At 45.5% G+C, this 26,323-nt stretch overlaps 1 protein-coding gene across 1 annotated transcript in view; it reads left to right on the forward strand.

Moving 5' to 3' along the window:
- ZNRF3 (zinc and ring finger 3) overlaps positions 1 to 26,323 on the forward strand; it is a 168,795-nt gene that overhangs the window by 131,911 nt on the left and 10,561 nt on the right. Inside the window, exons 3-4 of the mRNA XM_032256754.1 lie at positions 25,406 to 25,480; positions 25,902 to 26,033. Of these exons, the coding sequence (XP_032112645.1) occupies positions 25,406 to 25,480; positions 25,902 to 26,033 (207 nt within the window). The remainder of the gene's footprint in view (positions 1 to 25,405; positions 25,481 to 25,901; positions 26,034 to 26,323) is intronic.

The raw sequence follows: 26,323 nt of genomic DNA on the forward strand, positions 1-26,323 counted from the left end.
CTGGGAAAGAAAATGTGGCCACCCTAAGCCTACGAATGGGACATGAAAACAGAAAGCTTACATTCCGTCAACCAGGGTGAGTGGAGAAAAGATGCATAAGAGGAGCTCACCCAGAGGCTACACTGGTATGGAAATTGTTATAGAAAAATAGGGCAAGGTTTTACAGAGAAAAGTGGCTTTTAGATGGTGTCCTTAAGCATGGGAAGGGCTTTGAGAGGTAATGAAGGGTCCAGGAGAGCAACCGAGGTAATATGAATAACCTGTGCAACAGCTGGAAGATGTTTGCCGTAACTTTTCAGAAATGGGGGAACTGTGTGGGTGGACCATCTGGTGCTTAGAGGGCAAATAGTGTGGGCACGGAGGGCGGACTGGTAGACTGGATCCAGACTGGACCCAAAGGAGAGTCTTGAACGTGATAAGGAATTGGACTTGAATCTGAGGATGAGAGGACAGCTCAGGGCATCATGTACGGAATGAACTGGAAAAAGACTGGAGACAGAGAAACTGCTGCATTACAGGGTTGCAGGGATGCAAAGGGAGAGCCCACTTGAGAGTGATTCACTGTGGAGATTGGATGTGGAGAGAGAAAGGGGAAGGGGTAATGAGAGGAAAGGAAGAAGATTTGGGTTTCTAGATTTGCATGATGGTGATTCCTTTAACCCAAGACAAGCAATGTAGGTTTGGGAGAAAGTTGGCGACTCTGACTTTGATCAGGACTAGAGCCATGACTTTGACTTTGAACTGGAGCCCTTTGAACTCTAGCCCCAAAAAGGGTCATGGGTAGAGATGAAGGTTGAGAAGTCATTAGATAGGGGAGTGTGTATTCAAACCAGTAGTCTGGAATGAGCTTGTCCAGAAAGAGTATAGAGTAAGAAGAGAAAAGGGGCCCAACACAGGACTTCAAGGAAAACGAGGGAGTGGGACCACATAAGAGTCAGTGAAGGGAACCTGAAGACCTCAGAGAGAAGAAAACAGAGACAGACTTAAGAGCACAAAGCAACGTAAACAGGCTGGTAGAATAGCACTAGTACAGACAACACGGGTGAGGTAGTATTGCCTTGTGTATTCATTTAGCACAGGTGTATCAGTTAGCCTTTGCTGCATAATAAACTGTCCTTAAAACGTAGCACCTGGCCAGGCGCAGTGGCTCACGCCTATAATCCCAGCACTTTGGCAGGCCGAGGCGGGTGGATCACAAGGTCAAGAGATCGAGACCATCCTGGTCAACATGGTGAAACCCTGTCTCTACTAAAAATACAAAAATTAGCTGGGCGTGGTGGCACGCACCTGTAGTCCCAGCTACTTGGGAGGCTTAGGCAGGAGAATTGCTTGAACCCAGGAGGCGGAGGTTGTGGTGAGCCGAGATGGAGCCATTGCACTCCAGCCTGGGTAACAAGAGTGAAACTCTGTCTCAAAAAAAAAAAAAAGACAAAAAAAAAAAAAGTAGCACCTTAAAAACAACAATCATTTTCATTGCTCATGATTCTGTGGGTTAGCTGAGTAGTTCTTCTGATCTGGGTCAGCCTGGTTGATCTTTGTGGTCAGCTGGTTCCTCTGGGACTGAGTGATCTAGGATGGCTTCACTCACAGGTTTGGGGCCTCACCTAGGATAGCTGGGCCCTCTTAACATGTGGTCTGTTATCCAGTAGACTAGCCCAGGCTTCTTACATGATAGTTCTCAGGGTTCCCAGCAGCAAGAGAGGGCAAGCATGAACACCTATGAACTATTTGATCTCCTCAAGCACTTTTCACGCTTCTGCTGGCATTATATTTGCTCATGTCCCATTGACCAAAGCAACTCATGTGGCCAAGACTAAATTCAAGGGGTTGAAAAATAAACTGAATTTCTTGATGGAAGAAATCATAAAATATTGTGGCCATTTTCTTTACTCCAAGAGGTGTGAATGTCTTGTAACACTTGGCAGGAGAAGATATTTGATACTTTGGGTCAATCATGTAACTTCCTTCCAGTTGAGCTAGGGAAGATTGAAGATTACAACAGAACAACTTAAATTCTGAAGACCCATTTGTTATTATATTACAGAATTATTTTAATTCTGCTCCATCTGAAAGGTGAAGGTAGTGCAGGGAAAAACAGTACCACTTGCATTCATGACATGAAGCTAAAGCAATTACTAAAGAAATTGATAATACCCAGTTCAAAATTCAAACGAGAGTCCTTTTTATCAAAGCAGTACTGTCTGATTTGCAGCAATTAACACCTTAGTGCCATGATTTATTTAATACTAGGTCAATGATTAGTAATCATTAATCGGTGCCTACCATGTACCCAAACTACACCAAGTACTTTACACCTGTGAACTATTTGATCCCCTCAAAACCCTATAAAGTACAATCACTGTCTCAGTTCTACAGATGAGGAAAGTAGGGATCAAATATTAAATGTCTTGCCTTAATACTTGCCTGGGGATATCAGTAAGTGTAATAGAACTGGAAATAGAAAGTAGGGATTTCCCTCAGGCCATTGGGCTCCCCTGACTGTGGACAGGATTAGCACGTATGCACTCCACCCCCCTACCTTAATTATCCTTATCTTGATGAAGTACAGTTGTCCCTTGACATCCCTAGGAGATTGGTTGCAAGACACCCCGCCCCCCCCCACCACCAATGGATACCAAAAGCCATGGATGCTCAAGCACCTTATATAAAATGGTGATAGTATTTGCATATAACCTATACACATCCTCCTGTAAACTTTAAATCATCCCTGATTACTTTATGATACCTAATACAATGTAAGTGCTATGTATTAATAAATAGTTGTTATAATGCATTGTTTAGGGAATAAATGACAAGAAAAAAGTCACATTTAGTACAGACACAACCATCTTATTTTTTTTTTGCAAGACAGAGTTTTGCTTTGTCACCCAGGCTGGAGTGCAATGGCACGATCTTGGCTCACTACAACTTCTGTCTCCCAGGTTCAAGTAATTCTTGTGCCTCAGCCTTCTGAGTAGCTGGAACTACAGGTGCATGTCACCATGCCCAGCTGATTTTTTTGTATTTTAGTAGAGACAGAGTTTCACCATGTTCCCCAGGCTGGTCTCTAACTCCTGAGCTCAGGCAATCTGCCCTCCTCAGACTCCCAAAATGGTGGGATAACAGGTGTGCGCCACCTCGCCTGGCTGCAACCATCCTTTTTCTTTTCCGAGTATTTTCCACCCATGGTTGGTTGAATCCACGGATGCGAAACCCACTGATAAAGACATCCCACTGTATACTCATGTCTGCTGACCTGGGGTCTGCCTGCCTCCCAGAGTCCAGCCGGGCTCTGTTCTGATGGTCTAACTTACCCATTCATCCAGATTTCATTGAGAAGGGCTTTGTTTTAAAATACTGTAATCCCAGCTACTGGGGAGGCTGAGACAGGAGAATCACTTGAACATGGGAGACGAAGGTTGCAATGAGCTGAGGTCGTGTTATTACACTCCAGCCGGGGAAACAAGAGCGAAACTCTGTCTCAAAATAAATAACTAAATAAAATACTGAGTCAGTTTTAGTAGATAATCAGAAGGAGGTATTATTTTGCTCGGTCTGCATAAGTTTTAAAACTGGCTTTGGAATTTTCCTATATTAACTAAAATTAAATGCATTCACATGGTAAAAGGTTGTTTGTGTCAAAATAGTTTTGCTTTGAAGTAATAAGGGGCAATAATGGAAAAAGAATAGTTGCGGATTCTCTCCTCATTGTTTCAATCTTTTTTTTTTTTTTTTTTTTTTTTTTTTGAGATGGAGTTTCACTCATGTTACCCAGGCTGGAGTGCAATGGCGCGATCCCGGCTCACCGCAACCTCCGCCTCCTGGGTTCAGGCAATTCTCCTGCCTCAGCCTCCTCAGTAGCTGGGACTACAGGCACGCGCCACCATGCCCAGCTAATTTTTTGTAGTTTTAGTAGAGACGGGGTTTCACCATGTTGACCTGGATGGTCTTGATCTCTTGACCTCGTGATCCACCCGCCTCGGCCTCCCAAAGTGCTGGGATTACGGGCTTGAGCCACCGTGCCCGGCTTTTTTTTTTTTTTTTTTTTTTTTTTTTTTGAGACAGAGCCTCTTTCTGTCCTCTAGGTTGGAGTGCAGTAGCACAATTTAGGCTCACTGCAACTTCCCTCCCGGGTTCAAGAGATTCTCTTACCTCAGCCTCCTGAGTAGCTGGGATTACAGGCATGCACCACCACGCCCGGCTAATTTTTGCATATTTAGTAGAGGCCGGATTTCACCCTGTTGGCCAGGCTGGTCTCGAACTCCTGACCTCAAATGATCTACCCACCTCTGCCTCCCAAAGTACTGGGATTACAGGTATAAGCCACCTCGCCTAGCCTTGTTTTAATCTTTATTGAAGTGTAATAGACATGTGATAAACAGCACATATTTAAAGTGAACAATTTGATAAGGATTGACCTATACACACACACACACACACACACACACACACACACACCCCACCCATGAAACCATCACCAAAGTCAAGATGAACATATCTGTCACTCCCCCAAAATTCCCTCAGTTCCCCTTTAAAGTCCCTGCCTCCCTTTCCTGGCTTCCCTGCCAAATCCCAGACAACTACTGATCTCCTTTCTCCTACTGTACACTAGTTTGCATTTTATAGAATTTTACATGAATTGAATCATGCAATATGTACTGCTTATTCTGGTTTCTTTGACTCAGCATAATTATTTTGAGATACATTCATGTGGATTGTGTATATCAGTAGTTCATTCCTTTTAAGTATGAAAAGAGAACACTGCTTTCTTTACTCTGATCTTGGGCCAGGACGATTGAAGTTGCCTGCAAATTGTACATTAACCAACTAATGGCAGTGAAAAGTTAATCTGTAACTTCATCTGTTAGCTGTTAACGTGACCCCCAAACCTAACCTCCTCTTGATTATCAGATCCTGATCCCAGACACGCTTTCTCTTAAGGCTAAAACTGAAGTAGGACTGCAGACTTGGGGAGCCTGGTATTTCTGAGCCTTGGTTGGTCCCTGCCCATCACTGGATCTGGTGTAGCATGTTCTCAGGATAGCGTGAGAATAGGGTTAGGTATGTGACTGTGTGTCCAGCAGTTAAAAACCCTGACTTTATATTATTTCGTGAAGTTTCAGATTGGGGGAAAAAACCCACAACCCTGACTTTAGTCAGCTGTCCGTCTTATAAGTTTGAGTTATGCAGATGTCCCAATCCCCTTAGAAGCAATCTCAGTAGGCTAGAGAATTTATTGTTGTTACAAAAGTACTCACTTTAAAATTTATTAAGTGAACTCAATTGGCATATTTGAAAATATTTTAATTTACACTTCTTTTCAAGATTCCATCTCTCTTGTAAGCTGCCATACACCTGCCTGCTAGCAGGTCCTTTATAGTCAGCTTCCCTGTAACAAATCACAGTGTTTTCGGTATAAATTTATGGGGTACCAGTATGATTTTGTTACATGGATATATTGCATAGTGGTGAAGTCAGGCCTTTTAGTTTAGCCATTACCTGAATTACGTATATTGTGCCCAGTAAGTAATTTCTCATCCTCCACCCCCCTCCCACCTCCAACAAATTGGTTTTTTTAAAAATTCTTTCCTTAAATGCTTGGCTTCAACTCTCCCAGTATAGGAATTCTGAAATTCTAATAAAAATTGCCTGAAATAATACACAAAATGTTTATGTGTTTACTAGTAGACCCTGATTAAATATATTTTAAAGTTATTTTTGAAAAACTAACATTGGAGTCCCCTAAATTCTGATTTATTTCCCCCAAAACAAAAAATCTTCAATATTATAAAACTTAATGGACTTGACAGAAGTGGGGGCAGGGTTGACAGGAAGCAGTTGGCTCTGATGGAACACCCTCCCCTGCTGCCAGCACACTCTGACCTCAGGAAAGTCATGCCTCCTTTCTGAATCTTGGGCATGGGACTAGGTGTGCTTTCATCCCACTCCAGGACTGAGGGACACTTGATTCGGATGGACCATAGTCAAGGTCCTTGTTGCCTAAGAGACCCTCTTTATCTCCCCGGCATGAGGACTGCAGTGACTTTCAAGTTGTCTACATTGGCTCCCAGGAGTGGAGAGCAGGCTGGTTCCCTTGCATGGGATACATTAACTCCCAGGCATAGAGAAGCAGGCTCGGTTCCCTAGGGTGTGCTATATTAGCTCCCACAAATGGAGAAGCAGGCCTCTATCTCTCCTTGGGTGTGCTGCATTGTCTCCCAGGAATTCAGAAGCAGGCTCAATCTCCTCTAGTGCACCACATTGACTCCCAGGTCCAGGAGAAGCAGGATCAGTCATTTATTCCATGTGGGGTCATCTGGCCAGAACTCTTTCCTCCAGAGGGAGTGGTTTGGGGTCCCTCTTCTGGATTTGGCTCACCAGTCTTTCCAAATGTCCCAGCCACCTGGTAGGTATGCAATTTGATTTGTTTAGCCTCAAAATGCCAGCCAGTTCTCCATGCCTGCCTGATAGCTGGGGTGCCTCTTGAGCCAATGTTGGCATATTCGACAATTACCTGCTTATTTGTGGGGTTACATAGTGCTTGTAGTTATAGCTGTCTTCACTTACCCACAAACCAGACTGCCAAACTCATGGATCATAAAACAAAGCGTAAGCACCCTGGATCATGACCCAGCTCTTTTCCTGTTCTTCTTTTGAGACTTCCCTAACAGGAAAGGCTCTGGGTAATTGATAGAGATTATCCCTGATTCCCTTAATGTAACCTTTTTACACTTTCCTTTTCCTGGGATTAAGCTGTTCTTTTGCAAGAAGTCCTTTTCTTAATGACACAGTCATTCACCTATTATTGACCAAAGGAAGCGTTCCGGCCCAACTCCACCTTTCTGTGGTTCAGAGTCCGTCTTCATTATAATGACTTTTAAAGGCATTAACTGGTTTTTTTTTTCTTCAATTTTCTGCACTGTTAAAGGCTGTCAAACTATACTTTAATCTGCCTTCCTGAAACAGTAATTGCCCCTGTATTTGTTGGTGAATATAAATGTTAATATTGAGTAGATGTTTTAATATTTGCTGAGGGTTCCCAAGCAGTGTGCGTTGCTACTGAGGTTTGCTGTTAACAGGATAACAAGCTGAGGTCTGATACAAAGTGGAGAGGCATAGGTCCAGTCTTCTCCCTTTCTTCTTCTTCTTGGAGTCCTGTGATGCTCCTCTCCTTTAGGGCACTTACCTCTGGCTGTGCATGTAGGGTCCCTAGTATAACTACTGGAACTCCATGAGAAGAGACACTAGATCTTTTAGGACTAGGTTCTTTTGGTATACTTACATGATATATGCTCAATAAGTATTTGTGAAATTCATGCAGTTTTGCCTGGAAGCACATAGCCACAAGACTGGGCTTTGGTGTAGGGGTTAGGGAACCTCTTTCAGAAAAAAATAAAATTTCAGGTAGTAACCCAAAAATGTCAGTAAACCATAGTGACTGCTTGGATGCTGTGTGCCAGAAACTAACTGTGGGCATGACAGCTGCTACCAAAAGAGAGGGTAATCACTAAATAGTTGTTAAGTTTATGTGATGGTCATGTGAGTAGACGATAATACCCAACCATGTAACCCTATACTGCCTTTTTATGTCTTTTTGAGAAAGAGTCTCGCTCTGTCACCCATGCTGGAGTGCAGTGGCACCATCTTCACTTACTGCAACCTCTGCCTTCAAGGTTCAAGCAATTCTCCTGCCTCAGCCTCCTGAATAACTAGGATTACAGGTGCCTACCACCACATCTGGCTAATTTTTGTATTTTTAGTAGAGAAGGGGTTTCACCATGTTGGCCAGGCTGGTTTCAAACTCCTGACCTCAAGTGATCCGCCCACCTTGGCCTCCCAAAGTGCTGGGATTATAGGCATGAGCCACTGCACCCAGCCTCTATGCCACCTTTTGCTAACCTTTCCCCTTCATGCTACTTGGTGTGTCTGCTGCCTCCACCAGCATCTTGGATATCCAGCTGCTGGCTGGCCTTCTCTTCCTCTTCATTCTGGCAGCTTGGTCTCCATGAAGTCTTTCTTGACTATACCAGCCCATGGCACACATCACCCCTGTCCTGCTCCTCCATTGCAGAACTGTATTGTGCATCCTTCAAAATAATCCTACCCAGTTAAACGCATAATCCATTTGTTGCCCTTGTTGGTCTAGTTCCTTTTTTTTTTTTTTTTTTTAAAAAAACATGGAGTCTTGCTCTGTCACTCAGCCTGGAATACAGGGGCATGATCTCAGCTCACTGCAACCTCCATCTCCTGGGTCCAAGTGATTCTCCTGCCTCAGCCTCCTAGGTAGCTGGGATTCCAGGTGCAGGCCACCAGGCCCAGCTAATTTTTTATATTTTTAGTAGAGACAGGGTTTCACCATGTTGGCCAGGCTGGTAAACACGGTGAAACCCTGTCTCTACTAAAAATACCACAGGTGATCTGCCTGCCTCAGCCTCCTAAAGCGCTGGGATTACAGGCATGAGCCATCACGCCCTGCCTCTAGTTCCATTTCTTTAACTAGTGGATTGCAAGCCCCTCACTGCTTTGCAGCCCCAAAGGGGCATTGATGGGATTGTGAACATAGGACAGAAAGTAGTATTTATGATTGTTGTTGTACCCCAGATGCTTGGTAGGGATGCTTGGGACCACCTTTTTTCTCCAGCTAGCATCAGCATTTGGGATGAGGAAGGCTAGCTTCATGACTCTGCCACTTTTCTCCTTCCCCCTCCATCATCAGCACCATTGTGATGACTATCGAGTACCAGGACTGGAATGCATTTGGAAGAAATAAAAGTGTAGATTTGACACAGCCTTCATTCTGTTAGCCTGTAGAAAGGTGATTATGGCACTTGTTATTTGAAAATATAGGACATTTTTGGGTCTAATTCAACATAGGACATTCTGGGTTTAACTTACTTATGTTTTATAGCCTAACTCACGACTGCCATGGCCAGTATCCCTTCTCCCACACCCCCAGACCCCATCAGTAAAATTGCTTCTAATGGCAGAGCTGTCACCACTTATCACAGAGAAGTGGATATTAGTTGGGCAGTAGACATACAAGTTCTGTGACTTGGTTAGCTCAGTTCAGACTATGTTTGAGGGCTTATTCAAGAAAGCATATGTTCGTTTTTGAAAAATAGGACTTAAACCTGAAAATGGTGTCCTTGAGATTCTCATCTTTCTCCATTTTTATCCTGTTATCTCAGAAGACCCATCTGGAACTTGCATCAATTGGTCTGTCCTACTCAGGGTAGAGGCTCCTGTGCAAGAAGATCCTGGGGACCACTGTGGCGTAGAAGCCAAAGGCCTGGACCCAAAGGTCAGGAGGACTTCTACCATGAACCCCAAAAGCTTGCCTCATATAAATGATTGCTCTTGTGCCCATGGCCGTGTCCCCCCCAGCCCCCCAGCATCTTCATGCCTGCTGGGTTCCAAGTGCCATGCCAACACCTGGTGACCAGAGGCTGCCTGTGATCATTGTTGTTTAGAGGCTTTGAATTGTGAGGGACCCAGACTTCTGCTTTGGGGGTATCTTTCCCCAGATATCACAAAAAGCTCAATTGTTTATTCCCTTGAAAAGACATTTCTCTTTAACAAGTGCTTTCCTTAAGCCTGAGTTAGAGTAGCGTAAGTGTACAGAAATGTAGCTGAGAAAGGAATTGGGCCATTCTAGGAGGGGAAGAACAAGGGCTTGATGAGTTAGGTTAAGAAGCACGTTCTCAGCTCACCATCTCTCCCTCTGACTGCCTTAGCATCTTGGTGTGTGGTTACCCATCTTGGCTGCACCTAAGAGTTGGCCTGCAGAGCTTTCAGACCTACAAAGTCTGGCTCTACCTCTGGTCCAGTTCCCCTCAATCAGTCTCAGGGAGGAGTCTGCCCCTCTTATTTTTTAATAAGCTCCCCCAGGCATTTTGATATACCACTGGGCTGACAGCCACTAACCACACTCTGCCAGACTCATGCCATGGCAACATTTCTTGGCCTAAACTGGGATGTCCCTGCATGTATATGAAATGTAGTGTGGTCATGTCGACTTCCAGAAGCCTTCAGGAGATAGATTCAATGTCATCCCCATTGCACAGATGAAATAAAACAAAATTCATCACAAGCTCACAGTCACAGAGCTGGATTGGTGAGCTAGGATTTCAATCCAAGCAGTGTGAGGTAGCCCCTTTTCTTCCTGCCCTTCCACTCTGGCAGTGCTAAAAAGAGCCTGGGTTGGCCAGCTTGGCTTTGGTAGGGTGTCATCAAACTGACTGCACCCAAACAAGGATAGTATGGCTGAGGGGGCCATGTGACTGCCCTTCTCTAGAGAAAGGGGTTTGATTCTGTAGCTGTTATAAATGATTTTGGTTTAAGGTGAAGAGATAATGAAACTTTCCTTAAACTCTACTAATACAAAATCACATAAAAGGGTGTCAGTACCATAGGGTACACAGGGGACCATTTTGCAACAACTTAGATCCTTAAGAAGAATGAAGGATGAAAGTTATAGTGTTGGTGAGCTTGGACTGGTTAATATGGCAATTAATATAACCCCTTTCGATGAAATAGTCTTTGACTAAATAGACCTGAATTTTTAAGCAGGTAACCCTGTACAAAAGTAAGAAAACGTTCCACCCTGCCACCTCCCAGGGAGGGCCAGATGTGATGTAGTGTATGTGATAGGCAGCGAGGGGAGAAAAAAAAAAATCCCTCCTTACGTTGACTACATGAGCTGCATGACATTTGTAAAGGGAGATTTCAAGAGGAGGGAGACCAAATGGGTTAGGATAAGAGCCATCTGGAATTTCCTTGTGTTACCAGGAAATATAATACTTACATAAGCTATTAATGGAATGTTTGGAGGTTCAGCATTCATGTTGATATATGTGGACGTATCTCCATTACACTTGACTTTAGAACCCTCTGGGACAACACGAGTATTTCTGTGGTCTGGGATTATGGAGAGAGGCTTAGGTCAAATGTCAGCTCTTCACTTTGTTGCTGAGTGACCATAGGCAAGTTATGTAACCTTGGAGCCTCCAGCTGTAAAATGGGGATCAACACCACCTCCCTTGCAGACTTGCTCTGCAAATTCAGTACCATTTGAAAGCACTCGGTGCCTTGCCTGGCACATGAATAAGCACTTTCCTTACTTTCCCTCTTGGAGTCTCAGTACCGCTCCATGACCAAGCAAGGGGGGGCCATGCTTTAAGGCCCCCCTTTTAAACCTTCTGGCCACAGGGTGAGGAGTCCAAGGGGAAGCCCCCATCTAAACCATTCCCAGCATCCCTAAACTCCCTTAAAATGACCTTGTGGTGGCTTCCAGCACTTACAGACCCTTTTCTAGGACCATCCTCCTGGAGGCACTGTGCACTGGCAGCATGCCTCTCTTCCCAAGGATGTAGACACAGCTTGGCTTCAAAGCCTGGGGTGTTCACCTGCATGTGTACAAACCCCCTCAAAGTGTAGGGTGGGCCGGGGGGTCAGCTTTCTCCGCACTGACACGCTCTGGTGAGGAGCTCCAAGGAGTTAGAAAGCTTGCCTGGAACCTATGTTTCAAGTTCTTATGAAGGTACATATGTCAAGATAGAAGACTACGATATACAGTATTTTATTTACTGGTTCGTTAGTCCTTGTCCTTTGTCCTGCGAGTGTTAGAAGCAAGCCTGCTTCTAGCATGCAAAAATGCTTTAACCCAAATTACTTTCCTCTTCATAAAAAGAAGAAAATTGTGTAATCAAAATAATCTTTTGCCTTTTCAATGAGTTTACCACCTGATTCAGCAGTTTTCTAACACCTTCCCTTGCCTCACTGTAAGTGTTGCCAAAGGGTGTTGGTTAGGTGAACTCTACTTTTAGGTCTACATCAGTCCAACCGAATCAGGAGAGGCGTTTTAGCATGTACATTGGACAGTCATACCAGAGGCCATGTGCGATTTTAGCTTAGATTAGTAGTTCTCTGCCCTGCCTAATTTTTAAAGTAACTGCGGAACTTCTTAAAAAATATTGCTGCTGAGGTTTCATCCACATAGATCAAATAATCATCTCTAAGGGCAGGTCCTGGGCATGAGTTTGTTTTTTCTTTAATTTCCCCAGTTGCTTCCTCAGTGAGACAAGGTTGAGAAGCACAACTGCCCCTGTGAGGAACTCAGCCTTCAGAGAGAGCCTGCCGGCCACCTCTCTCATCCTCCAAAGAGAGGCTGTAGGGTGTCTAGACTTTGCAGGCACTGTTGTTGCTCGTTAAGCCTGATGCTGCCACCTAATTAACAGTTGTTTATATTAATTAGTTGCCATATGCATTGAAGGGGGGGTGGTCCTTTTTGAAGTTTCTAGTTGCTGACTATGTAAGATTTGGCCTGAAGTCGGACTTCTGGGAAACTCAGCCAAGATAACGGCTTCCAGATTTTTCCAGAAGCTTATCTTCCAGGCATAGACAGGTAATGAAACAACCCAACTGCAGCTTTTCCATAACACCTTTCACCCCCACAGTATCGATGGAACAGGAGGGTGTGGATAGGCTTTCCTGGGTATTTGGTGCTCCTTGTCAGGTGTTAAAGAGGATCTTTGTGTTTCTTGGAACTGGCCTAAACGTCCATGTTTAAGATTAAGATCTAGGGAAATACATTTCTGTTTGACACCCACTAGTTTTCTGATTGGGAAAAGGGTACCAACTTGCGCAATGGCGCCGCGATACGGCCGCGGACTCCAGCCTCTTCAGTCGGGTTCCTTTAATTAGGAGAAATTAAGTGGGGCTGCTACATATTTTGAGAATAAGTAACACTGTTTAAACTTAGGCAGCCTTAACCACTAACTTAACCACTGAATTCTCGCTGCTACATGTCTCCTAAATAGATCAGCATAATCTTAACTAGGACTTAAAATGCATCATCTTCCTTCCGGAACTCCGAACCAGCCGACGGAGCCTTTGGAGGCTTAATGACTTTAATTACGGCGAGAAATATCTTCTCCCGGTGGGGAGGGGCGCGGCTAGTGGCGAGGAGGGCACTTTCCCGGGTCGGAGTAGGCCGGATGGCAGCCCGCCTTGAAAGTCCTGGCCCGCTGGGTTGGGGGTTCGGGGGTGGGGGAAGCAGTGCTGCTGCAGGGGAGGAGGGACACTGCGGGGCGGTGCAGGAGGGGGGAGGAGGAGGGCTCCTGGCGCGGGGAGGAGCCGCGGGAGGGGGGATGTTGGCCGCCGGGCCTCGAGTTCTGAGCTGTGTTTGTGGCTTCAGCGCTTTGATCTCCTGCCAGGGAAACCTGGAAGGTCAGGCCGGGCTGCAGCCAAGCCCCGGAGCGAGGAGCCGGTGGGTGGAGCGGGCAGCACTGCGCTATCCACCCTCACCACCCCCCCACCTCACTCCCCCACCCCCGCCTGAAGCCCGCAGGGCAGCCCTGGCCCTACCCCTTTACCTCTCGTGTGTTGATCTCCTGTAGGACTTAGATTAAGGGGCTCCAAGTCCTGAAAATAAGCTAGCCAAATGCCCTGCAAGTTAGACTTAGTAAAATCATGTAGGTTGTATATACTTTAAAAGAAACCAGATTATTTTTTTAAGCTGTATGCGTCCCTTTCCTCCACCCTCCCCACCCCCACCCTAGTACAAATGACCCCAGAGTCGCAGGTGATTCGCCCTGGTGGTTCCTGAGTGTTAGGGTCTAGTTTGCCTCCCCACTTCTACCACCACCACCACCCCTTCCTGGCACCAGGATTTTCTCACTGGTTACCCATGTGCTCTGGTGTGTGACCTCATTTCCTATGGAATGAAAAGTTTCTGTCGGAAAACAGGGCCCTGGGTGAGACAGACCTTGGGAGCCCCCTTGCCCAGCGAGAATGTCCTGTGTCATGCAGTGACTCATGCTTCAGAGAACAGCAGCTGACCAGAATGTTCAAGAGCCTGGTGCCTGGGTGGTCACTACTAAGTGAAGAACTCAAGGAGGAGGAAAGGAAAAAGTGAGGAGTGAGGATTCAAAATCCACTTGGCGGCCTCCAGAGGGAGGGATATAACAGGACTCAAAGAGCCTGGGCTCTCTAGATGGGGTAGGACCTGCCAAGAGGGACCTGTGGGCGTCAGGCGTGGCCAGTCCCTTGTACCAGCTGGGTGCTCTCCATCGTGTTAACCGCCCTTTTCCCCTCCCTGACCACAGGAGCAGGCCTGGCAGTGGCGGCAACAGAAACAGGGCTGGTTCCTGCTGCCTTGCATTTCAGCAGTGACATGTTCCAGGCTCCAGCCTTAGATGGCTGTGTCTCTCAAGCCTATGCTTGGATCTCTTGTTACCCCAAATTAGGGCACCATTGAGTTGGAGATTTTGAAGCTGTGGTAGAATTTGCCACCAGTTCACCTGGAGAGCCAAGCTCCAGAGCTTCACACCAGGTGGGGTGGGCGGCCAAACCTGCACTTTCCTGGGGTTGGGCCCCTGTGTAGTGTGGCCGTATCTCTCCAAAGGTTGCAGTTTGGACTCCATCAGTCTTTTAGGCTGGAGGAAAGTCAAAGCCCCCAGTGATAATGGGTGGAGGCTATAAAAATTCACATCTCTATGCAGCCTGTTCTTGTGGACATGGCCAGCTTTCTTTTGGTAAAGGTGCTAAGGGAGGCCCCCATTCCTGCTGAATGGAAGGAACAAGCACTGCAAGTGGTTGGGCTTGTTTTCTGAGAGCTTTGATACCCAGAGATGAGCACACATGGGGGCCTGGGACCTGGTACAGATCCGCAACAAGGCCAAGCCACTTTTAGTGCCGGGGTCGAGGTTGGCCAGAGGAGATGCAATGTCTGCATTCGAACTGACAACCGGTAAAAAGGCTACAGCAGAAGGTGGTACCAGTAATAAGAAACTGAATCCTGAGAATCTAAAGTGTGAAGAATATTGTGTTCCAAGAAGACTTGTTAGAAAGCAGGCCTTTCTCAAGAGTCAAAGGGAGGAGACAGGTGGCCTGCAGTGAGCTGGAATCAGTGCTTTCAGTAGCAGGGCCCAGAGTGTTTGATGCTAACCCCTAGGGCAAAAGCTGATCTTTTAGGTTAATCAACAAACATTTCTTGGCCATTTACCCTGTGCCAGGCCTTTTGCTGAGTTCTGGGAATTCAGCAGGAAAGAAGTCTGACACACTGGCTGCCCTTTAGTGAAGGAGGCATTTAAAGTAAACAATGACAGTGTGACATCATAAGTGCCACAGTGGCAGAGCACAGCATAAGGCCACTGGACACCGATGCCTGAGGGAATAACACCTGAGCAGAAAGAGAGAAGCGATAAAGATGAGCCCCGTGTGTGTGGGGTGGGGAGGGTAATGTACTGCTTATGGTTGGTCTCTGGTTGCCCTAACTTAGGCCACCACTGAGTTTGGGAATTTGAAGAGAACTAAAAGCAGCTCAATCTAGGCTGGGTGTGGTGGCTCGTGCCTGTAATCCCAGTACTTTGGGAGGCCGAGGTGGGTGGATCACCAGAGGTCAGGAGTTCAAGACCAGGCTGGCCAACATGGCAAAACCCCATCTCTACTAAAAATACAAAAAATTAGGCCGGCTGCCGTGGACATGCCTGTAATCTTAGCACTTTGGGAGGCCAAGGTAGGTGGATCACCTGACGTCATGAGTTCAAGACCAGCCTGACCACCATGGAGAAACCTCGTCTCTACTGAAAATACAAGGTTAGCCGGGCGTGGTGGCACACACCTATAATCCCAGCTACTCGGGAGGCTGAGGCAGAAGAATCACTTGAATCCAGGAGGCAGAGGTTTCGATGAGCTGACATCGTGCCATTGCAATCCAGCCTGGGCAACAAGAGCAAAACTCCATCTCAAAATAAATAAATAAACAAATACAAAGAATTAGTTGGGCATGGAGGTGCACACATTTAATCCCAGCTACTTGGGAGGCTAAGGCAGGAGAATTGCTTAAACCCGGGAGGTGGAGACTGCAGTGAGCTGAGATTGCACCTCTGCACTCCAGCCTGGGCGACAAAGCGGAGATTCCATCTCAAAAAAAAAAAAAGAACCTCGGTCTAGTTTGACTTAGGAGTTCAAGTGTTGCCCCTAATTGCAGCACAGTCATTGGAGAAGGATGGTGCAGGTCAGATCCATGACTGAGATCAGTCCCTCTGCTACTGCATAGAGACCATGCTGGGGAGGGTGCGGGGGGCGTGCAAGATGGGCTGGGTTCAGGAGCTCCTAGAGGAGAATGTTGTTGGGACTCATGTGAGAAATCTGGTGTCCTGGACAGGGTGGCAACAGTGGTGATGAACAAAAACGATAGATGGATTTGGAAGCCAGAATCAGCAAAATGTGGTAAGCCATTGGGCATAGGTGAAAAGGCAAAGGGCTGCAGTTTTGACTTGGACCCGTGGGTGGGAGAATGGAGGAGATAGGGTACCTCCTTGAGGAGGGAGCCCAGGTTGTAGGGAAGTAAGGATTGTATGAAGAGCAGGCCCATGGCAAGACGCCTTGCACCCACATCTACCTGAGCAAGAAATGACTCACAGATGCCCGGGACAATGTGCTCTGCTCTAGGAATAGCTGCAGAAGTAACTTGGGGACCCAAACTGAAGCAGAATACTAATGCCAAGTCCTGAGAACCAAGCCCTGGGACTCTGGTGCCATTTCACATTCTCCATGAGCTTGGTTTCTGCCCCTTTCCGTCACACTACTTATGTGTGACTCTGTCAGAGAAGAGCCCCAAGTGAACACTCACTTGGATAAGAAGGGAAGAGACCTCAGTGTCCTCATGCTGCCGCTTGCTAAGCAAGATCTCTTCACCCAGGACAGCAGCAAGTATGTTATGACAGACAATTCCAGAAGGTCCTGGCTTGTGTCTTCCTTGGGATGCCTGGCACACAGCTGGCCCTCTTCGGTAGTTGTCAAGTGGAACTGTATACTTGAATGTTTCCACACGGATAACCATCTCATTTAAATTATGGATGCATATGCCATTTAGTAATTGGTTTCCAAATCAAAATGTAGGTCTTCTGTCACATCCTTTAGACTTCCACCTGTGAGTTAATGTGAGGGGGAGTGGGCTAAGGGGAAGATACTCCTCTCACCTTGGCATACCATGTGTCATGGAATACTGAGTCCTAAAGCCTGCTGCATGGAAGGGAGAGTGTTAACAGGAGTTGCTGCAAATAGGATTTGTGTCCAAAAAAATCCTAAGATGCTGGGTAAAATAGGAGCCTCTAGCATATTAATGATGTAAATGTCAGGCACAGCTCTGGAATATGCATTTCTCAAAGGACGCTGACCAGGAAAATCATTCCCTTAGACGCACTTTGGGAAAGGCTACTATAGAGATATGAGGCAAATGAATCCATGTTCTTAATTTCTTACCCATTTGCCCTTGGAACTAAATGCACATGCTCTTCCTTATGACTCTCCTGGCCTCTTCAGAGAGGGCTCTACCAGCACCACGAGCAGGGTGTGTGCTTGGTGAGGACAGGGGTCTGTGACCATGCTTGCTGCTTGCTGCTTGCTGCTGTATGAGGTCCCAGGGTCTAAAATACATAGCAACCAGTTAATAACTTGTGGAACAACTAAATTAATAAGTGGTTAATGCAAATAGAATTTGACTGTGTTAATTTGAGTATGAACCATCCCCAGGGCAGTCTGCTTTGTTAGGCTTTTTTTTTTTTGTTTTTTTTTTAGACAGTTTCACTCGTTACCCAGGCTGGAGTGCAGTGGCTCGATCTCGGCTCACCGCAACCTCCGCCTCCTGGGTTCAGGCAATTCTCCTGCCTCAGCCTCCTGAGTAGCTGGGATTACAGGCACACACCACCATGCCCAGCTAACTTTTTGTATTTTTAGTAGAGACGGGGTTTCACCATGTTGACCAGGATGGTCTCGATCTCTTGACCTCGTGATCTACCCGCCTCGGCCTCCCAAAGTTCTGGGATTACAGGCTTGAGCCACCGCGCCCGACCTTTTTTTTTTTTTTTTTTTTTAAATAGAGTCTTGCTGTATTGGCCAGGCTGATCTCAAACTCCTAGCCTCAAGTGATCTCCCACCTCAGCCTCCCAAAGTGCTGGGATTACAGGTGTGAGCCAACACACCCAGCCATGTTAGGCTTCATGGGGCGTACCAATGTGGTCAGTAAGGCCTCCCTCCTGGCTCCTGGAAGTTTCTGTTAGTCTCCAAGGGTATGCCTGGCACCCAGGCAAGGCATTTATATGTAGGACTCTATACCCTTTGACTCAGCAGGACCGCTTGTGGCTATTTTGAGGACAGATGTCACCAGAATATGAATACAAGGAATAAATACAGTACTGTTTATAACAGAGAAAACATAGAAATCCACTACATGCCTGTCAGGAGCTCTGACAGGAGCTCTGAATAACCATATAATGGAATACATATGTCAATAATACATATGCATTTTATTGTTGCCAAGATACAGGTTTTAAAAAATGGAGGATATAAACCACACTGTTATGTTAAAAGGCTGGGATATAGAGGGTAACAGATGAGTTATTTTTTGCTTTCAATTTCTGAGTTGTTTTAAATTTTTCATATCACGCACATATTACCCTTAAATAGCAAAAATTCTAAAGATGATCGTATTTTCAGGGGAAATGCATCACAGGAGTGGTAAACAACAGAAGAGAAACCCTAAGATATTACAGCTCAGAGAGAGGTGTCTTACCTCTCCTTTTGCTGAGGGAGAAGCACCATTAGTTTTATGGAAAAGGCTGCACAGGAACTTGACGTTGAAGGATTAGTAATATTTGTAGTAATACGATCAACTCATTCTGGTTCATTCTAAAGTGTCTTTCTGCCTGTGAAGTATCATCATCTAGAGAGTTATTCTCAAACTGACTTATTTCTCCCTCCCACCCAGCTCATCAACAGGCCACCTAACCCAGAAATTAAATCTGTTGACAAATTTACCTGCATTGTCTGTGCCAATCTATCTATCTTGTCATTTATGCAGATAAGTAAGAATTGGATGGGGATGTAAGGAGGGACATTAAAATTCGATGTGGATTTTATTGAGATTCTTAATAATCTCTATATTATTTGGCACAGGGCCTATGTCCTGTGGAAACTAGAAATGAAAACCAATATCTATTCAAATGTAGTATTAATTAATCAAATAAACCAATATAGTATTAATTAAAATTTAAAAAACTGGAACAACCCAAATATCAGAAATACATGTGTAGAATATAGGAAAAAAAATCACAACCACTTAAAATATTTACAAGGAATTTTTTAAATAACTTAGAAGTTTATGATAAAAAAGCTAGAATGCAAAATTGTATAGGCAAATGCAAAAATGTATAGGTAAAATGCAAAAACGTAGAGGCAAAAAAGTCTGCTTGGGGCTCCCAGAAGTCTGCAACTTTCTGTAAGAGGTTGAAGACTCGTCTTCATGTTAGTGCTAACGGTCCAACTTACTTGGTTATCCTGTGGTCAGGAATGTGGGACAAATGAGATTTTTAGTCAACTTTTGGGTTATTTCCTATTAAATTGTATTCTGTCAAAGTTTTCCTACAATAAAGGGTAAGCATTAGGGATACCACATCCAAGAGCTTGACAAAGGAACAGGTAAACAGGTGAAAAATGGAATCTGTACCCCAGAGACTCCAGGGAATAGGTATGGGGATGGGTCCAAGTCCCAAACCAAGTCTGGGTATAACTACCCACACTGGGGAGAATGCCAGGTCCATTCCCGAGTGGAATTCGTGGTAAGTGGTCGGCTCTAGGCTTTGTGTTTTCCCACCCACAAAGTGATAATGGGACAGTTATCATCATTATCGGTACATTTGCATTGGGACCTTCTAGACTTCATCTTACTAATAAAAGCACATCTTTATAAGAAAACCACATCACATTCACAGTTGGGGAGCACTTTCTTTTTATCAGTAGTAACCCAAGTATGGTGCCAGGCAGACTTGCTTTCATTTATAATAAACGTTTATTGAATAACCATAGGAATGGTAAGTGCCAACCACAGTAGGGCCCTGTCTTCTAGAGGTTGAATTTTGTACTTTGCAAGTGTATTTTAAGGGCGCAAGCAAACTCTTTTGCTACTTGTCTCGATGGCTACAGACATCGTCTAGTTTCGGGTCCTGCAGCCCTGGGAAGGTAAATAAAGGACCGTGGCAACCTTTATTCAGCACTCTACACTGGGTTTCTGGTCACCTGCTGGCTGGTGCCAACTTGCCGTGGCCCGAGCAAGGATGGAAGTAACAAAGGTGATGAAGGATGTGAAGATACCCTTGTGTGTGGGGATAAGGTTAGCAAGACAAGGCCTTTGGCTGCTTCTGGGAGGCCTTGCCAAAACTTCCCACCTGTGTTCTGCTGTCATGCCCTTCTCTTAATCTTGCACTCCAGGCTGTGCAGTTTACAGATAACGGCCCTTTCCAGCTACAGGCCAGTTTACCAGTGACTTTCATGCAACCATATTCACCAGGCTGCATCTTTACTATCCTTTCTTTGAAAGGGCCCCATCTGCAGAGTTTTGGACTTTTAAGTATGTGACTTAAAGATCCTAAAGATAGGATTTCTGGTGGTCACAAGACTGTGAACTCTTAACTAGAGTCTAGGTTTGTTTTGAAATAATCTGGTCCATGCTTGAATAAGTAAAATGATGCATGATCTAAGAGAGTGATTGGTTCAAGGAGTATGCCTCATCGATTTTTAAACTGAAAATACAGGGCAAGGGGCAAAGTATGACCAAGTAATGTTCTGTTTCTGTGTTTTTTTTTTTTTTTTTTTTTTTTTTTTTAAAAGGGAGAAGGGGTGTGTGTTTCTTTCTTTTTTTTGAGATGGAGTCTCGCTCTGTAGCCAGGCTGGAGTGCAGTGGCGCGATCTCGGATCACTGCAACCCCTGCCTCCCAGGTTCAAGCAATTCTCCTGCCTCAGCCTCCCGAGTAGCTGGAACTACAAGTGTGCGCCACCACGCCCAGCTAATTTTTGTATTTTTAATAGAGACGGGGTTTCACCATGTTGGCCAGGATGGTCTCGATCTCCTGACCTCGTGATCCACCCTCCTTGGCTTCCCAAAGTGCAGGGATTACAGGCATGAGCCACCATGCCCAGCTTGTCGTCTCTGTTTTTTTTGTTGTTGTTTTTTTTTTTTTAAGACAGGGTCTTGCTCTGTCACCCAGGCTAGAGTGCAATGGCACAGTCATGGCTCACTGCAGCTTCAACCTCCTGGGCTGAAGCAGTCCACCTCAGCCTCCCAAGCACAGGTGCATGCCACCATGCCTGGCTAGTTTTTAACTTTTTTGTGGAGATGGTCTTGCTATATTGCCCAGGCTAGTCCTGAACTCTTGACTTCAAGCAATCCTCCTGCCTCAGCCTCCGAAAGTGCTGAGATTACAGGCATGAGCCACTGCACCTAGTCTGTATTTTTTTTTAATCTCCTTTCAGAACAGTATAGTAAAGGTATCCTTTTCTAAATATGGGTTATTCATGACCTATTGTAAATCCTAAGCTGGCTTCTGACAGGCAAGTTCCCAATAGGATCTTAGCTTGGCTCCCCTCCTCTCCAGTCCTAGTATGTGCAGGAAATACAAACTTATTTAAATAGTAGTTTACATTAAATATAATTTTAAAAGTAAATCACCTGTGTGAGTGAAGCATTTTCTTAAACGAGATATGTTTCCTTAGATCTCATGCATTAGCCTGGTTGTATTGGAAGTCAAGCAGTAAATGGAATTTAAGCACCTTAGAGATATATATATATGTACACATACACACACATTTGAGACAGGTTCAAACTCCTATGCTCAGGTGATCCTCCCGCCTCAGCCTCCTGAGTAGCTGATATTACAGGCACATGCAGCTGCAAGCAGCTTCCTTATTATTGGCCTGCCCTCTTCACTGTAAAAACCAGAAAACATCACAATGTCCTAGATTTTGTGAAAAATGTCTTTTGTGTCTCTCGACTGGATCACACTTCATGATCCTTGAGACCTCCACGTTCTGGTGGAGGAGGGAAGCCTGAACTTTAAAAGGCCACGTGGCTAAGTGGCTTCCCTGAGGCCTGCCTCTCCTGGGAAGGCATTCCCTACCCCAGATCCTGCAGCCTTTCATCCCACAGCCATTACACTCTCCAGGTGCACCCGCATCAAAGCACAGGTACCGTGCTCCTGATCTGGACTTATCTGAATTGCATGTTCCCCGAGGGCGCTGTTTGATGTGCTTGATTGTGGAATGAAAGCCAAATAAAGGAATGAGAGGGCCTATTTATTTCCTCATTTTTAGTGCTTTTCCTCAGGGCCCTTCTATGTCTAGAGAAGGAATTTATGAAAAAGCCTGGGATACCACCTAAGCAGCGTCTATTTACAATTACATTAACTCTGGCATCCATGAGCCATTGGCCTCAGGCAGAGGTGTCTGTGTCCCTAAAGAGCTGTATGGCTAGCCAGCTCGGTGGCTCATGCTTAAAATATCAGCACTTTGAGAGACTGGGATGGGAGGATCACTTGAGCCCAGGAGCTCAAGACCAACCTGGGCAACATAGACCTTATCTCTAAAAAAAAAAAATTGCCTGGCATGGTAGCATGCACCTGCAATCCCAGCTACTCAGGAGCCTAAAGCAGGAGGATCATTTGACCCCAGGAATTTGAGGCTGCAGTGAGCTATGACCACGCTACTCCCACCTGGGTGGCAAAGTGAAAGCCCATCTCTGATAGAAAGATAGCTCTATGGTGGAGGAAGGCGATGCCACCCTGACCTCACACTTTCTCAGCTGTGTCATCAGCATCCTCTCTTCCTGGAGGAGGGTGACAGGGCCATTGCAGTTCTGAGTTGCTCTGACAGCTTACTGCTTCTCAGTAGAGTGGCCAAGACTGGGAATTTGGAAGGCACCCTAGTCATAACATAGGTGGCCTCCCCCACCTCCCCCTTTTTTCTTTTTGAGACAGAGTCACACTCTGTCACACAAACTGGAGTGCTATGGTGTGATCTTGGCTCACTGCAACCTCTGCCTCCCAGGCTCAAGAGATTTTCCTGCCTCAGCCTCCTGAGTAGCTGGGACTACAGGCATGTGCCACCACATCCATCTGATTTTCTGTATTTTTAGTAGAGACAGGGTTTCTCCATGTTGGCCAGGCTGGTCTGAAACTCCTGACCTCAGGTGATCCACCCGCCTCAGCTTCCCAAAGTGCTGTGCTGGGATTACAGGCATAAGCCACTGTACCTGGGCATCCTCCCACCCACCCCCGCTTTTTTTTTTTTTAATAGATGGGGAAACTAAGGCTGAAAGGGATTCAGTGACTTGTCCACTGTTAGCAGCATGCCAGTGGCAGGGGCAGGAATAGCTCCCAGGATTCACTCCTGACTCCTAGTCTAGCAATTTGGTGATGAAACGGTGTGGTGGACAAATCGGCAGAGACTTTAAATGCATTGAACCTCCCTTCAAAAAAGAAGAGTCCCCTGCAAGACAAGGACAGATTGTCCAGGGTGCCAGAACTTCTTAAACTGCCAAGGAATTTGCAGTATACTGAAGATTTTACTGAAGTGCTTTTGGTACCGTTTGGAAGCCATTGGTTTGTTGTAAAAGCTATGGAGTGGGACTGCCCTCTAGTGGGCCAGTGGAGCCATTTGTTTAGCTGTGTTCTCGGCAACATTGCATTCTCTCCCCATGTCAATGTAGATTGATTATTCCTATTGAAAGGAATTTCAATTTTATTTCTCCAGCACTCTGGCCGATAGTAACTCTATTGATCTCTAAGCACTAGCTATCATTTGCCCATCTTATAGAAGGCTGGTTTTGCCCTCTATACATACACACATTAGAAGTGTCTTACTTCCCTAACAAGATTCAGGCTCCTGAAAGCCAGGGGGGGTATGTATGTATGTATCTATGTATTTTGTGGAGACAGGATCTCACTCTGTCACCCAGGCTAGAATGAAGTGGCACAATCACAACTCAGCCTCTACCTCTTGGGCTCAATCAAACCTCTTGCTTCAGCCTCCCGAGTAGCTGAGACTACAGGCGTGCCCTGCCACACCCTGCTAATTTTTTAGAGATTGGGTCTCGCTATGTTGCCTAGACTGGTCTCGAACTCCAGCCAGGCTATATCTTAAGTTTTGTTTTTCCATAGCTTCTACCTTGCTGTCCCCTTAGCTGGACATGGAATTAGAAGGTTCTTTGGGATGGAATGGAATCTTCCCCCAACCTCCCCCAAAAAGAATCCCATCACTTCTCATTTGTTCCTAAAACATTCTAATCTCATCTCTCTGACCAGTAGTTCCCCAAGTGGTTGAATCATCTGAATCCCCCAGAAAGCATACAGAACTCAGTTTCCTGGGCCTGACTCCAGCCCTGCTCAATCAGTCTCTGTGGTTTGAGCCAGGAAATCTGCTTTACAAACTTCCCAAGTGGCTTTTGATGTGTATCCAGGTCTGGCAGCCAACTGCTTCAAAACCCCATTTATAATTATTTTTCACAGCTCCCACCACAGACAGTGTCTCCAGAGGTCTTCAGCTTGTGTCACTTATTAAAATTAACCATTTTGAGACTCATTCAGAAATATTCAATATATTCTTCTAACTGGGTGACAGGGGAAGGAAGAAGGAACCACATAAGATGGGCCAAAGGCATTTGCTTTGGTTGTCAGTGGCTCTGAAACAGGAAATACTGAAACCAATACCTCTATACTGACTGGGCAGGTTGTTGATGTGTAGGTTTTCAGTATTTGGGCTGGATAGGAATACAAAAGTTTGTTAAGTAATCAATTTCAATTATGTATTTTCTCCTATTCTTTTTTTTTTTTTTTTTTTTTGTTTTTCTGAGACAGAGTCTCACTCTGTCACCCAGGCAGAGTGCAGTGGCACCGTCTGGGCTCACTGCAACCTCCACCTCTTGGGTTCAAGCAATTCTCCTGCTTCAACCTCCCAAGTAGCTGGGACTACAGGCATGCACCACCACACCCTGCTAACTTTTATATTTTTAATAGAGACAGGGTTTCGCCATGTTGGCCAGGCTGTTCTTGAACTCCTGACCTCATGATCTGCCTGCCTCAGCCTCCCAAAGTGCTGGGATTACAGGTGTGAGCCACTGCACCCAGCCATATTTTCCCCTATTCCAAGTCATCTGACCTCACAAATACCATACAAGATAGGTGAAATTGTCCTCTTTGAAAAAAAAGTTTTTAAATCAACATAATAATTTTATATATTCATGGGGTACATAGTGATATTTCAATAAATACAAGGTATAGTGATCAGATCAGGGGAATTAGCATATCCATTATCTCAAATATTTGTCATTTCTTTGTGTTGGAAATGTCCTCCTTTTAGCTATTTGAAACTATATACTATTGTTAACTCTAGTCATCAGTCCCCTTCTTTATAGATGGGAAAATTGAGGGTTAGGAAAGTGAGGTAACATGCCTGAAGTCACATAAGTTGGTAACTGTCAGATTCTGCATTTGATTACAGGCCTGATAGCCAAGGCCAGCTTTGGAAAGGTAAGAGGACCAGAGGGCCAACCTGCTCTTTTTTACTCTGGCAGGCCAAGCGAGCAGTACAGCGGGGAGCCACTGCAGTCATCTTTGATGTGTCTGAAAACCCAGAAGCTATTGACCAGGTAAACTCCTCAGGCCATGCCAGTGCTGCAGCCTCCCTGAGAAAAGCACCTTCCTTTAGTGAGCTCAGCTTGTCCTGGTCATGTCACTCTCATCTCAGGGCGTTTGCTCTTGTCTTCTGAAGTTAGATGTCCACATTTGGACATAATCTCCAAGGGAGATGTACTGGGAGAGGTTAAGAGCCAGGGATTGGGGCACAGGGGACATTTTCTAAGACCTTTCTGGGCCTTCTGCTTGCCCAGTTCATCCCAAAACAAGCATCATTCTCAGCCTTGATCCTCTGGGAGCTCCAAGGCTGTAATGTTCGAAGAGTTGGAGGATTCCAGACAGGTATTCAGTGTTCCCTCCCTGTAGCCTTTCCTTCTCTCTACTGCTTTTCAAAGTAAGCACACCTTTTAACCAGGGCCCTCTCTTCTTCCTTAGCTGAACCAGGGCTCGGAAGACCCGCTCAAGAGGCCGGTGGTGTATGTGAAGGGTGCAGATGCCATTAAGCTGATGAACATCGTCAACAAGCAGAAAGTAGCTCGAGCAAGGATCCAGCACCGCCCACCTCGAGTGAGCCTCCACACTGTTTGACCCACGCTCGGGGGCTTCTCTGCTACTACCTGTCTCTTTATTTCCCTTGGGCTCTGGACTTTCATTCCTTTCTCTGTCTAAAATGCTGGCATACCCCCAGGTTCCTGGAGGTTTAGATCAGCTATTGGACTCAAGGCCAGGGAGAAATTTTACTCATGGTCCTTTAGAGCAAATTTGAAAAATCCTACCAGAAATAGATGCTTTTGTACTAAGATGTCTCTGGCCTCTTCCACTTGACATTCCCTCTTGGCGATCTCTCATCTTTTCTT

The sequence above is a fragment of the Sapajus apella genome, unplaced genomic scaffold (genome assembly GCF_009761245.1).
Source record: "Sapajus apella isolate SASKATOON/1434 unplaced genomic scaffold, GSC_monkey_1.0 scaffold95, whole genome shotgun sequence".
In the NCBI taxonomy this organism is placed as follows: Eukaryota; Metazoa; Chordata; class Mammalia; order Primates; family Cebidae; genus Sapajus; species Sapajus apella.